We start from the raw sequence: 14,971 nt of genomic DNA on the forward strand, positions 1-14,971 counted from the left end.
ACCCCTCAACGCAGACATCCTTGCACGATGGTGCAAGGGAGCCTGCGTGGGCGCTAGACAGCTACATTTAACGCAGGCGCAGGGGGAAACGCAGGGGTACACCATGTTTTTGTAAATACGGCACATACATGCATTTCAGAACTGACGCATAGGTGCTGCCAATTTTGGCTCAGCGCTGCTCCATTTCCTCATAAATGAGGCCCTTAGGGAAGTGGTCTTTACCAAGAAACTCTGTGTTTTTGCCTTGAGTCTAGAGTGATAACTTGTGCACTGCTCTTTAGTGAAAAACACCACAGAAAAAAATGTAAGCACTACAGAACCCCAGGCCTTTCCGGGTGTTCAATTTGAAACTGTCGAATACAAACTCACTTATGGGGGTGTTGGATCAAGGGAGGTCACGCCACCAAAAGGGAACCCAGCACATTCGTATGTGCATTATGGGCAGAGGACATGCAGGAATTTGGTTAAATGGCACTGGTGCACAAAAACAGAACCGTCCACACAACTTCTGGTAGAGCGAACGTTTGAATTGGATAACATAGTGCTTTTATTGGTAGTTTTGGATGTAAGAAAAAGTGGGGCGGCGGAAGATCAATGGAACGCATATCTTGACTGATATCAAAAGACGTCTAAGAGACTTCTCACTGCTTGGGTGCGGAGAATTAAAGATTCCCCGCAAAATGTAAAGAAACCAGTGAAGGAATTAAAAGAAAAACGCAACAAAGATTAGACTCATGACATGGTGACAAGGAGAACTGTGAAAAACCTGGTGGTTAGGCCTTCTGCTCCAATATATTCACAGCATAGAGAAACTTCTACTCTTGATTATGAGACTTCTTAAGACATTGCAGATGTTTTCAGTGTCACCTCATCCTCCTCTTTCATCTGTTCCTTACCCTCCAATAACCTCAGCACCCCAACTGAGTTCGCCTCCATCCTACAAACCTGAGGACCCCAAGAGCAGTATGAGGTCGCGAGGTGCCACTTCGAAGTCCGTAACTTCTCCCACCTGAGAGAGGGCTTAGAAGTCACAAATGACCCATGTCTTGTCTCCAGCTGATGCTCACACTCGCAGTCGTACGACACAATAAGGGGGTGCTCTCCACGAACCACTAAGGCCAATATCAGGTTCCGATGGTGCCTTAGTGACGTCCACGCCCCTTTGACCCCAAGGAGCCCAGGAATTCAGTTAAAGAGTTTCCAAATATTAGGGAAGAACCCCAAAGGTTCAGAGAGGAACTAGTGACCATTGCTAACAGTTACAACCCTAAGAGGCAGAGGTAACTCAATCCTAGGAGGTGTCTCTCCCCTGAGACCCCGACTGTGGCCGCTCGGCCACTTAAAGCACCAGACACTTCGGCAGGGTTACAAGGAACAGCACCAAATCAGTGGATGCAGTAACCAAGGTGTGTCCTTGCAAGGCAGACTGGGGGCGGATAAATAATTGCAAATTAAATAAAAATGAGTCAGCAGGACAGGATTTCGATCGCCTTAGGGAGGTTTTTAAGCTGCACTTAGGGACAGGAGATCCATCCAAAACTGCCAGACAAGAAGGAACAGCTGCTTTCCTCCGAGGGTTGTCATCTAAGAGGCAGGAACAATGCATAGCATTTGTGTGGGTTCTGTAGACTAAATACTTGGGTGAGTCAGTCACAGCTACAAACAACTTCGTGAGTTGTCAGCAAAAGAAGAGAAAAATGACTGAGAGCCTGAGGCTCTGGAGATGCAACTTTTTGTCCCAGAGGAAGGGGCAGTGCAGGGGAGGGGAGACGGACGAGGCATGAGAAGGGAGGGGCAGAGCATGGGGGTTTGGGACAGCCAATGTTTCAATACAGAAATAGGTAGTTTGCATTCTTACAGGGTCAGCACAGATATTTTCAGTGGGGAGGAGAGAAGACCTGGTCTGGGGGGTCATAGGACACAAGTTTGGATCTGCACACACAAACAATCAGACAGACATACAGAAACACACAGGCACACAGACACACACTCTCTTTCCCCTTACCATGGGCAATGTCATATGTTTTATTTACATTCCAGTTATTATTTATAACATTTTAGTAAAATCAAAAGGTCTTGGCCAACGTCAGCCCTAAATATATTCTGCTTAGAGAGAAGGTGAAGACATCTTGCAATTTGGCTAAAAAAGTATGTTTTGCAGTGGAGACACACGTTAGAAAGTGCATCTGTGTGTACATTACAGGACACATTCTGGTGAGTTAACCCCCTTAAATCCGCCTTGTGAGACTTGCCAGCAGGCAGCTGCCTCTGGACGTCGGTAGAGCTGGGGCAGCGTGAGTGACTACTTGTCTAGTTGCAACAGGTGATGGCAGATTACTAGGTCTGTCATCAGTCTCTCTGAGCAACCACCTTAGTGTCAGGTAGGTCCTCCACCAGTGGTCCAACTTCATCCATTCAACTACCAGCACCCCCTTTCATCCTTGTCCAGATCTTTCACCCTCTGTCTGCCACTCTGTTTTGCCCTGTATCACCCTTTTCTATTGCGCCCACCCCTCCTTAGCCTCCCCAGGCTCCCCAACCCTGCGTAACCCTCTTCCCTTCGCCTCCACATTCTTTTGTTCTTCTCCATCTCTCATGGACCACCATCTGTTCTGCTCCACCTGCTGAACTCTTTCCCACATCTCCCCACATTATTCCTCTCTCTTCCACCTTCCTTCGCCCCTGCTTGAGCCAAGTACCTGTAAATCGGTCTTCATAAGCGAGGCTCCTGCTTCCACAATGTAATGGCAGATTGTCCGCTGTCGCAGGGCCGCCGCGTGGTGTAAACATGTCTCTCCACTGAAAGAAAAGACAGACTATGAGTAACCAACCTTGCATGTCACAATGGAGCAGGGCATGGTCCCCCGTGCACAGGAGAGCACCAAGAACAACAGCAGAAAACCCTGAGCTCCCACCATCCTTGGCACGCCATGGGATGAGGACAGACAGACAACCACACACCATCCACGTAAGAGGCGCGAGCCTCAAACAAGAGTTCAGAGAGACTAAAACCCTTCTGGGTAGGGAATTCCAGATCTCTGCTCCTCAGATCCACTGTCACAAAACACAACAGAGGCGTCTCTCCAACAACAAGGACAATTCATTCAACTTCACAGATATTAAAAGTGTGAGAAAAAGGACCAATTGCTGGGATGGTTGTGGGACCTCCCCAAGTAATAAAGTCATTATTCTGTGTCCGTTCTAGTCGGGTTTCTTTAAATCAAACCTTAGCTCACTCCTGGGTATCTGTGGCACAGCTTTAAGGCTTAACTCAAAACAAAACACGTGTAAAGCATTTACCAGTAACAAAACGGTCAATAAGTAAGAAACATGTTGCATTAAAAATCCCACTACAATTTGCAAAAATAGTATATCGTTTTATCTTTAAATATCCACAAAATGACACATGTCTCATGAAGACAACCAGAGTTAAGAGTTTGGGAACACTTTCTCAAATCACTGGAAGTCAATCACAAAGTTTGATAAATCACTACTGTTCATCTGCGGTGGTAGTGTTTAAGCCTCAAGCACAAGGGGCCAAGACAAAGTCAAGTTTCAGGCAGACCGCGATGGAGCAGTGTTCGGATACAGGAGCCAGGCTGGTACTGGTCAAACTTATACCTTCGCACTTAGAAACTTTTCTAGAATGTTTTCGTGTCAGCGGGGCCCTCTGCAGCTTGGATCCAGAATTGGGCTCAACATCAGTGGACAGGCAAAGTCCAACACTATGGTAGCAGCCTAGGTTTTCAACAGGGGTTTGAGTTCATCTACAAACCATTAGTATAAAAGGTACCTTTATTTAAAACTGGGGATAACTTTCAACAAGCATGGGGGATTCATGGAGCCTCTCAGATTGGGGATGAAATAGAATATATCTTGCAAGGAAACTGCAGTTGTCCCTGGAATAAACACTATAGTTCTTGTTTCTTCAGGGGAATTTACAAAGTGATTTAAAGTAAAGATACGGGGACCAGGAGGGCGTAAAGCTTTTAACAGCGTAAGCCAATTAAACCAGAGACGCCAACGGGGTTGAACATGCAGAGACCCTGAGGGACTCCAGCTTCCTAAGCCAGCCTGGGGGAAACACGTACAAAAAAGAGAGCATACACGCGGAGCGTGGAAACACCAACTAATAGAGCAGCCTGGAAGAAAAAGGCTCTACAAGAAAAAATAGTGTATAGCACCAACATGGTCCAAAGGCGCTTAGATGCTTGACAGAGGAAGAGCAATTCATCTACTAACACCTAATCCCACCAGCAAGCCTTCCCAACCTAATCCCACCAGCAAGCCTTCCCAACCTAATCCCACCAGCAAGCCTTCCCAACCTAATCCCACCAGCAAGCCTTCCCAACCTAATCCCACCAGCAAGCCTTCCCAACCACACCCGGACTGGAGTGGGACGAGTAATGTAACCCGGTCCTACAACAAGTGGGAAGAGATGGACGAGATTTGGACATTTCTAAGAGGTGGACGCGTATATAAATGGATACTTTGTATGTCTATTTTTAAATTTGGTTTGTAATAGTAATCAAGTTTAATTGTGCAAGGAATTCAATAGACATATGAATAAAAAACAACTATGTTACATTAAAATATTGATTTCCGTTGATTTATGTCATCGTATCATATTCTTCAAATGCACCTAGTGAAATTGTAACCTGAATATCATTCAAAGCAAATTAAAAAAAAGCCTTTGCAGCTCTTAACGTTTGAATCACATTTTCTTTTAAAAAAGTCAAATAAATGCATAAGAAATGCAAAAACCCCTGGCAAAGCACCCGACTGAGCTAACAATGTAGGATCCATTTGATAAATTGACTTTCTGCTAATCTCGTCTCCTGCTACAATAAAACTGAACAGGGAGCTCAAGTAAACCCGTTCACCGCCCAAACATCGCTCTTAGGGCCTGAGTTAGAACTTGGCGGAAAGGTTACTCGGTCACAGCTACTCACCCGTAAGGGCGTCCAGGCGCTGAGGGGGTTTGTCCTCTGAGCTTCAGTTGAAGAGACAGCTTTTAAGGCCCTTCCTGAACTGAAGCAGCGACGGTGACAGCCTGAGGGGCAGAGTATTCCAGCTCTTTGCCGCGAGGAAACGATACCCGTCACCGTAGTGACGGAGTAACCCGTCCGCCGAGTTCTAAATCGGGAGCTTAGTCTGGGATCAGGAGCTCACAGAGGATACTGAAAGGTTCCTCACATCTCACTCCTTGGCCACATCTCTAGTTATTTCTTTGAGGAAGCAGAATTCAGACCGAGCATGCTACAAGTGAGCAAGGCATTCTCTTTAAACTTGATTTTATTGGTGCTAAGATCCTCTTCGATAAAGTCGTGTTTGATTCAGGGTTCATATTAAAAAAACATAACCGGACATTTTTGTCAGGATATACATTTGTCCACTAGAAGGCAGTACTGCAGCGTTTCCACAAAACAATCCACCCCACCCTCCTTCCTCCCACAATTGTAATTATACCATTTCTAGTCAGGTTGTTAAAAGATAGAAAGGCTTGTTTGTTTGCTGTAGGGTTAATTGTCAGCCCTAGCTTGACATGCAACACTTGCACCGCTGCACAAGAGGACAGTCCAACAGCCATCTTTAGCAAGGTCTCTTCAAATCCTTCTGAGTTATAGTTTGTAACCCACGGGCCTGATTTCGAGCTTGGTGGAGGGGAGTACTTTGTCACAAATGTGACAGATATTACAACTCCATAATATCCTAAGGGGATCGGTATATGAGGGATGGGAAATCCGTCACATTTGTGACTGAGTATTCCATCCGGTGAGACCTAAGTCAGATCTAAATCAGGCCCTTTGTTAAAGGTTGGCCATAAAGCACAGTGGGGACTATTTAGCTTGTATGCCCTTAAACACGATCCCTGAATAGCTCTCAAATTATACATTAATAGACGACCAAAAGCCGGTAACCCTTAACTCAAGACCACTTTTCCATGCAATTTCAATGCAAGGCTCCTAGTAAAAGCAACTTCTAAATATTCGTATTCCTCTCCACAGATCACAGCCTTTCAGTGCCTTTGAATCCAAGTATCTTGAGCACTAGAGCTTACAAGAGTTTGAGTTTTCTGTATTTTAATCTTTCGACTTTTAGCAGTACAGTACTGGAATAATAGATTCATCTGCCGGCGTAGGCCTTTCTTTGTTCCGTACAAGAGGTCATCCGCATACATCAATATTGGTTTTGGTCCAACTTGTGGTAGACAACTGTGTTTACTAGCTAAGGCATTTAGACCCTCTTGTATAGATAGTAAAACAGCAACAGAGTCAGCACTCCTCTCGGTTTGAGGCCATTCTCCAAACAACATTAGGTGCTGACACCTTAACCGAATCACTCAACTGCTGAGTCATGAAGTCCTTGTTGAGTCATGAAAAACAAAGCTCTGGAGAAACTCCAAGGCTCCTTAGTTTGTACAAGAGATGGTTTCAGTGAACCCCACTTTCACATGGAACTATCAACCTGCAAAGGGTGTTGGCACTCTGTCCTCAGTGTGCTGCTTTCAGAACACATGTGGACTATCCTCATTCAATGGCTTCTCTCTGTGGCAGAGTCTCTGCTCTCCTGGAGGCCTCAGACCCCTGGTGGAATGTTTCTTCTCCATGGCAGGGGAGCGTATATCTGCACCCTTGCAAGTGTCTCAGAGTACACATAGAACCTCAAGGTTGTATGACCTCACTCAGTGCAAACCTGGGTTGGGGTGCCTGGTCTTCTGAGGGTCTCTGAATCCATCTCTCTTTTACCGGTATAAAGTCCTCCTTCTGTGACAAACAGGAAGCATCTGGTCTCCTGGGGGACAAAATCCCAATACCGCTTCTTAGTGGAATGACTTCTCTCTGTGGAAGTCTGGTTTCTGGTTCACTGCCCTCCCTCTTGGTGGGGCCTCTGCTGTTCAGCTGCTGACCAGTTTTGGAAACTATATAGTACTTCTTAGTGGCATGCTGTCTCAGTGACAAGGAACCTCTGCTCTCTGGGTGTGACTACCCTCTCTGTGGCAGGGGCTTTGGTTTCCAGGGGGGACAAGTCTCAGAAGTCGTCACACCCTCCTAACAGATTGCTCTCTCCGGCAGGACACCCAGAGAACACTCTGGGAACAGACACACTACGCGAGCAGACATTCTGGGGGCAGACACACGTACTGGAGTAGACTCACACATACAGGAACTCATTGGAAAGTATCCTTGGGGGACTGGCTGCAGCCCTGCACCACATGGAAACAAAACAATTTCCCAAATATTCTAGGAGTTGGGATAGATCAGTATGTCATCCAGACCCTAGGCTCTCAGGAAGAAATGTTCTTTAGATACTAATGCAGCCTGGGATTTCATGTTCCAATGTCAATCCTGGCAGCATTTCTACTCTCCCCACATCAACAGAGAGCCTGGGTATACTGTGCTACCAGCGGTTCCCCAGGAGGACCTTCCAGAGATGGTTTCTGTATGACGCAGGACTTACCTTTGGGTTTCCGTCATGTCCAGGATCTCGGCGGGAGCTGAGGAAGAAGGTGACAGAGAGTTAGAGTTTGTGGTCAAGAAGACAAGGCTTCTTCCCCCACCCCCCCACGTAGACTGACAGCGAGTAGGAAGACCCAGTGCCCCCCCTTTGTGCTGCCACCCCAGGTGGGAGTGGGGCGGAGGAGCAGGAGATCCAGCATTCTGTGTTCTACCTGCTGCCCCAGCGGAGAGCGACCTGGTGGAGAAGCCGAAGAGCCCACTGGCTTCCAGGGAACCAGTCAGTGAAGATTGAAAAGATGAAGAAAACAGAGAAACACAAGCGGGAAAGAGAGACACCGGCTGTACCTAGGTTAGCAGAAGTGAAAGGGAGGACGGGCCGCCTTCTGGGCTGTCAGAGCTTACTGGCCAATAACGGCTAGGTTTTAAGTTATTTTATCACAGGTGTCTTGGGATCACAACACCGTTGGACTCAGACTGAATGGCCAATGCTCCCTTTCAGCGCTTGACTCTCTCAGGGTAGTGAAGTTCGAGCAGCCAAGGTTTGCTCCAGGAGGAGGTGTCCGATTAGAAGGTCAAAGAGTGTGGCCCTTTAGGTACCACCCAGTAACTTGAATGTCCAACAGTTCTACAGTAAATGGACTTTATTACAGGTAACTAAAACATGCTAAGCTGTAAACCCAGATGCTTAAAAAAATACCAGACCTTCCAACAGAGTTACAATGCGAAAAGCGTCCCTAGCTCCAATGCACTCGCTGTTATCTAATAAATTTACATGAAGTCCTAGGTCCAATATTATCTTATTGCACCTTAAAGAAAGATACAACGTGACAATATTTGTGACTGTTCTGGTAGGCACCCTGAATTAAAGGCTGAGATTTCTGAATAAAGATTTTTGAAAGAAAGCCCAGAATTCGCCTTGTGCCCTGTTACAGTACAATGAAAATAAAAAATGCACCACCTTTAAAAAAGAAAAAAAGGCTAACCTGCAAAACAAATAAAGAAAGGAAATAAATAAATATATGTACATGGCAAAGCCTGAGTCTATAGGTACCCACACAAAAAAAGCTCATGTCCCTGGCTGGAATATGCAACCACTCCTATTGAAATCTACTAACCTGGCTAGACAGGGCTTTAGCCACAGTCACCAAATAGGTACACTCTGGGCAGTGCTTAATTTGTAAAATAAATAAATAACGACCAGGCCCCACTAGAGGGATGTACAGGTTTTGTGTGCTTTTCCATCCCCTTGCCCACAAAGGGCACCACCCATTGGCGCTCTACCCAACCTCACCTCCTACCACAACAGGCTTCGCCATGGCGTGCACCTGAACCCTGGCACCCATGGGTGCTCCGGAGGGCTGCTTACCTTTGCCCAGAATGTACTTGACGATGTCTTTGCTCCCAGAGTTCACCGCATGGTGCAGAAGGGTCCGGCCCGAGTCGTCTCTCATCATCAGGTTCCCCCCAGCCTCATGTGCCTCCTGGAACTAAATAAAAGAAACTGGGGAGTTGGGAGGTTTTCTTGGCTGGAGCAGCAGTGAGGCGAACATCTCACTGAGAACTTCAATAATTAATTAATATTAAACACTGATTACAAGTGGCACTGGTGGATAAGAACACCTAGAAGTGACCAGGGCCAGAGAAGGAAGCACAGATGCAGAGATGGAGAAAGAGAGAGAGGTCAAACTACACACACAACAAGCCAGGGAAGTAACATAAGCAGAGGTCCCCAGTCTGCAGATCAGAATGGTCAACAAATGCAGACTTTTAAAAGGATCAGTCGGTAGTAACTGAGGCAAGCCAGTGGGCCGAGCATAAGCAATGACCATAGTGAGTGGTACAGGTTTGAGCACACAGAACACATTGATGGCAGGTGATGTGTGTAAGACTGCCACGTGGCAGTGAGAGCCTGCGAGGTTGCTGGGGGTAGTTTACAGTGGACTCTAAGAGACTGAAAACTGAGCCCTGGGAGCCATGTAAAGGTCTGCAGGGAAGGGCTCTCACCACATGTTTTTAATAAAGATGATTTAAAAAGGTTCTACTTGACTGTGATCAGGGTTAAAACTTGTGTAAAACTTGTGTAATGGCACTTCTGATGAGGTAATCGTGGTCCAGTGGCATGTAATGTAACTTCTGCTACCCTGAGATGTTGGTACAATATCAACACTGAAGACTTCTGCTAAGAGATCATTCCGAAGGGGCTTTGTCTGCACCACATACTCAGGCAAAGTACTCCCAGCATCCACCTGTGCTGCAATGCATAACTGAGCAAGCAGCAAGCCACCGACCCTTCAAAACACAAAACTACACATTGCCGCATTCCACGAGCCCGCTGCAAATTGATCGAAAAATCGACTCTGTCATCTCGTTTTAATAAAACTATTCTTCAGGCCATGACTACGTTTGCAGAATCCTCCACAAGTCCTCCTGTGCTCAAATCCTTTCTTTCTCAGGTATCAGGCATCAACTCTTCCAAGACTTCACCTTAAATGTTAGTTTAGTGAGAATGGGATCATTCCACATAATAAACTTTACCACAAATGTATTACAAATGAAAGAACTCCGGTCTACTGCTGGAGTCAAGTTAGAAATTCAGGGAGCTCCACTTGGGAGAGTACTCTGCCCTTTTGTCAGCCCTGTATAGCAGCGTAGTCGTGGGCAGCGGCAGACGAGCAGCGGCGAAATGTGCACGTGATCTACAGACCTGCAGTGATTGCCAAAGTTGTGTTATGGCGGACTTGTGGGTAACACATTTCAATGGCGGTATTGTAGCAAAATAGCCACCGCTACTTAGGGAGACACAAACACTCATTTGTACTTTAGTTCTATGGGATATTAGTCTTAGGGCCTCATTTAGAGTGTGGTGGATGGGTTACTCCTTCGGGTATCTCGTTAAAATATTACAATGTCCATAGGATATAATGGAATCTTAACACAGCGGATGGGAAATGTGTCATGTTTGTGACAGACTAACCCCATCCTCCAACCTCTAAATCAGGCCCTAAAATTTAAGAATTTCCACAGAATAATTAGTACCTGTAAAAATTTCTAAGCATGTGATCCTTTTTGAAAAACACTATACAACAGAAAGTTCTGAGCCATCCTCGCCAGAGATCCAGGTGAAGAGGCGCGGAGACTCATCGAGGGAGGCACGGTCAGGTGCTACTCAAAGAACACTAACCTCAAAGATACAAAATATTAGCAGTTATTTGCCCAGTTACAGAGAGGAATAGAGATTCACTGCTGAATAATGTAGAAAGCAATTCCGTAAAACTGAAAGCAATTCTCAGAAAGGGTCCAGAGGTTCTTCATCCCGGATTCTGACCAAGGGGGAATTTGCAGGAGGAAAGTTGCACTAGGCCACTGTGTCGGGGCAACCACGACGATGGCACCTTTGAGTTACATGCCAGTTTAGATATGGTCAATTGCTCTGTAAAGCAATAGGTAAACTGCTGCTTAAAAGGAAAGAGTTTCCTGGGTAAGGGGAAACAAAATTCATTGGTGATCAAACCTAAAACCTGCAGAAGATTTTGTTAAGAGTGGAGACAGTCAACAAAAGGCTGAGCAGAAACAAGACAAAGTAAATTTAGGTCAGGTACAGATTAGTAACCTGTAGTGTTCTTTTCAGTTTTCTCAACATTGACAGAGAGAAAGGAACCACAGCTGAGGCAGACAAATAGGGAATACTTGGGGGTTTATAGAAAGGAAACAAAAAGACACGGAAATAACAGCAAAGGCGTGCCAAGCCTTACGAGTAGGGGTGAGGGAAAAATCTCACTCCGCCGGCGGAGGTTTGCCCATCCGTGTTCTACCTGGAGCACGGACTACCGGTGTGTGGCAGAGTTTTTTCTTGCACGCAGCTCGCCAGTGTTATGTTGGCGAACGCATGTGAGAATTTGCGTCCACTATTTCTGAGCACTAGAATGCCTTCTGGCGAGATTTCTCAACGTGGGTGGTCGCAGCAGGTCACGACTATTCATGTTCAGAAAGGTGTCGCTCAAGTAGAAAATCTACTCGAGCGGGTGAAAGAAGCAGCGCCCTCTGGCACGCTGTGCGGTGCCGTTTGCACTCATTTTACAGTGCAGGGCAAACTCCCAGCGGTAACAATCGGCACGAGCAGCGCAATGTGCCTGAATCTCATCTGTTTGCAGAACTCCGCAGAATCCCACAGAGTGAAACGCTGTGAGTTCTGCCCAGGCCTAGTGAAGAGCAGAACTACTCACTGTCTGGGGTAAACCATATTTCAGTGTTTGCTCTCTTTTAAGGCTTTCAGTCCTCCTCATATTGCATGAACTTCCTTGAGTGAGGTACATTAATGCCTATTAAAGAAAGTGTTTTAAAAAACGAAAAAAGAGTTTTATTACCTTCTGAACATCATTGGTTTTCGCTGCTTCCAACATAGCTGCATCTAGAGACAAAAGACATAAAAAGAGTGAGACGGGGAAGCATAAAGCAGAGGGAACGAGGGGGCGGTGAGAGAGAGAACAGGAGGGACAGGAGAAAAAAACTGAGCATGAGGAACGAAGAACATGACAGTGAAAAGTGGCATGCAGGAAAGAGCAGAGAATGCACCAGAGTTAAGTTGAGCAAGAAAAAAATATAGGGTTCAAAGTAGAGAAAGGGCATGGAGAAGAGAGAAGAGAGAGGAGAAAGGACATTGTGAAGAGAGAATGATGCGAAAGAGCAGGAGGAAATAGCAAGAAGAAGTAAGGACATGGAGAAGAGACATGAGAAGCAATACAGAGAAGAGAGGAGAAACAACACAGAGAAGAGAGGAGAAACAACACGGAGAAGAGAGGAGAAACATGGACAGAAGAGGAGAAACACATGGAGAAGAGAGGAGAAACAACATGGAGAAGAGAGGAGAAACAACACAGAGAAGAGAGGAGAAACAACACAGAGAAGAGAGATGAAACAACACAAAGAAGAGAGGAGAAACAACACGGAGAAGAGAGGAGAAACAACACGGAGAAGAGAGAGGAGAAACAACACGGAGAAGAGAGGAGAAACAACACGGAGAAGAGAGAGGAGAAACAACACAGAGAAGAGAGGAGAAATAATACAGAGAAAAGAGAAGAAACAACACAGAGAAGAGAGGAGAAACAACACAGAGAAGAGAGGAGAAACAACATGGAGAAGAGAGAGGAGAAACAACACAGAGAAGAGAGGAGAAACAACATGGAGAAGAGAGGAAAAATAGCATGGACAGTAGAGGAGAAGCAACATGAAGAAGAGAGGAGAAACATGGAGAAGAGAGGTGAACAGACATGGGGAGAAGAAACAATACGGAGAGGAGAAAGGACACGAAGAAGAGAGGAAATACAACATGGAGAGGAGAGGAGAACAGACATGGAGAGGAGAGCAGACATGGAGAGGAGAAGGGTGGGGAAAGGAGGAGGCAAGAGTGTGAGTAACAAGCGAGCACAGAGACAAGAGTAGAGACAGCACAGGAAAGGAGTACAAGAAACAAGAGAGCACGGGGAACAGACAATGGGAGGGAGAGTGTCACGCAGGAGATAGCAGTGAATGCACGAGTGAGCGAGAGCCAAGAGAGGGGCAAGAATAGAGAGAAAAGAGAGAAAAAAATATATCTGCAGGAGAGAGCTGGGGAGCTGCCTTCTTCCTGGGGGGTTAAAATATGTTGACAGATTTATTGAGCCAGTGAGGTCAATTGGGTAGGATGGGGAGGGGTGCAGAGGAAAAGAAGGGGGGAAAGGGGCAAGAGGAAAGGAAGAAAGGAGCACGGAGAAAAGAGGATAAGGGGAACAGAAGATAAGGAGGGCAGAGAACAAGGAGGACAAAGAACAAGGGGGACAGAGTACAAGGAGGGCAGAGAACAAGGAGGGCAGAGAACAAGAAGGAGAAAGAACAATGAGGGCAGAAAACAATGAGGGCAGAAAACAAGGAGGGCAGAAACGAAGGAGGGCAGAGAACAAGGAGGGCAGAGAACAAGGAGGGCAGAGAACAAGGAGGACAAAGAACAAGGAGGGCAGAGATCAATGAGGACAATGAACAAGGAGGACAGAGAACAAGAAGAACAGAGAACAAGGAGTACAGGTAGAGAACAAGGAGGGCAGAGAAAAAGGAGGACAAATAACAATGAGGGCAGAAAACAAGGAGGGCAGAGAACAAGGAGGGCAGAGAACAAGGAAGGCAGAGAACATGGAGAACAAAGAACAAGGAGGGCAGAGAACAAGGAGGGCAGGGATGAAGGGAAGGCGGTGGTAAAGGAGGGCAGGGATGAAGGGAAGGTGGAGGTGGTAAAATAGGGCAGGGATGAAGGGAAGGTGGAGGTGGTAAAGGAGGGCAGGGATGAAGGGAAGGTGGAGGCAGTAAGGGAGGGCAGGGATACAGATGGAAGTGAAGGGGACTGATAAGGGTAAGGGTTTGTAGGGCACAGTAAGGGAGGGACATTTGTGGGAGAGGATGGGACTAGAAGATGGGCAGTGGTGGTAAAGGGAGGCAAAGAGGGTGCAGGAGGAAGGGGTGGGAAGAGTGGAGCCCAGGGGGGACCCCTTTCTCCAGATGCTTTGCACATTCTCTAGAAACTCACCCTTCTGGGATGGAAGGCCCTCCTTCTCAGGCCTGAAAGAAAGAAGAGCGCATGTGAATGGAGGCGAAGCCGCCGGTCCAGCTCTGAGAACTTTAAAGCCTCCCAGCCTTTCTCCTGACCCAACCATCCCATGCCACAAACTACTGGGACAAGTCACAGGAGGGAGAAACTGTCTGAAGCAGGGGCCACTGCCCAGACAAGAGGAAAACACTGCTCCTTCCCGGCAGATCCTTCTTTCGCATTTTGAAAGTATCCATTACACAGATGGCACCTTAAAAATGCCAACAGGACAGGAGGCAGCATTTCAGCCTGACCCCCTTGGGTTGGAATGTGTCTGCCAACTCACTGCTCTGGCTGTGCCCTGAGAGGGGGCAAGCGAGCACTCACCTGCAGGGAGTCACTCACACCTCTGCCCTGAGAGGGGGTGCAGTCATCTGCAGGGAGTCACTCACACCTCTGCCCTGAGAGGGGGAGCACTCACCTGCAGGGAGTCACTCACACCTCTGTCCTGCGAGGGGTCCAGCGACCTCTCACCTGCAGGGAGTCACTCACACCTCTGCCCTGAGAGGGGGTGCAGTCACCTGCAGGGAGTCACTCACACCTCTGCCCTGAGAGGGGGTCCAGCGAGCACTCGCCTGCAGGGAGTCACTCACATCCCTGCCCTGAGTGGGGGTGCAGTCACCTGCAGGGAGTCACTCACACCTCTGCCCTGAGAGGGGGTGCAGTCATCTGCAGGGAGTCACTCACACCTCTGCCCTGAGAGGGGGAGCACTCACCTGCAGGGAGTCACTCACACCTCTGCCCTGAGAGGGGGAGCACTCGCCTGTAGGGAGTCACTCACACCTCTGCCCTGAGAGGGGGTGCAGTAATCTGCAGGGAGTCACTCACACCTCTGCCCTGAGAGGGGGAGCACTCACCTGCAGGGAGTCACTCACACCTCTGCCCTGAGAGGGGGAGC

The 14,971-nt window shown here is 47.3% G+C and overlaps 1 protein-coding gene across 15 annotated transcripts in view; it reads right to left on the minus strand.

The window, feature by feature from the left end:
• DGKZ (diacylglycerol kinase zeta) overlaps nt 1-14,971 on the minus strand; it is a 731,702-nt gene that overhangs the window by 96,665 nt on the left and 620,066 nt on the right. For all 15 annotated transcript variants that reach the window (XM_069221731.1, XM_069221725.1, XM_069221730.1 and 12 more), the window contains 5 exons: nt 14,014-14,045; nt 11,825-11,868; nt 8,827-8,947; nt 7,462-7,498; nt 2,700-2,799 (listed from right to left, as the gene is read on the minus strand). In XM_069221731.1, coding sequence (XP_069077832.1) covers nt 2,700-2,799; nt 7,462-7,498; nt 8,827-8,947; nt 11,825-11,868; nt 14,014-14,045 — 334 coding nt within the window. The remainder of the gene's footprint in view (nt 1-2,699; nt 2,800-7,461; nt 7,499-8,826; nt 8,948-11,824; nt 11,869-14,013; nt 14,046-14,971) is intronic.

The sequence above is a fragment of the Pleurodeles waltl genome, chromosome 3_1 (genome assembly GCF_031143425.1).
Source record: "Pleurodeles waltl isolate 20211129_DDA chromosome 3_1, aPleWal1.hap1.20221129, whole genome shotgun sequence".
Classification (NCBI taxonomy): domain Eukaryota; kingdom Metazoa; phylum Chordata; class Amphibia; order Caudata; family Salamandridae; genus Pleurodeles; species Pleurodeles waltl.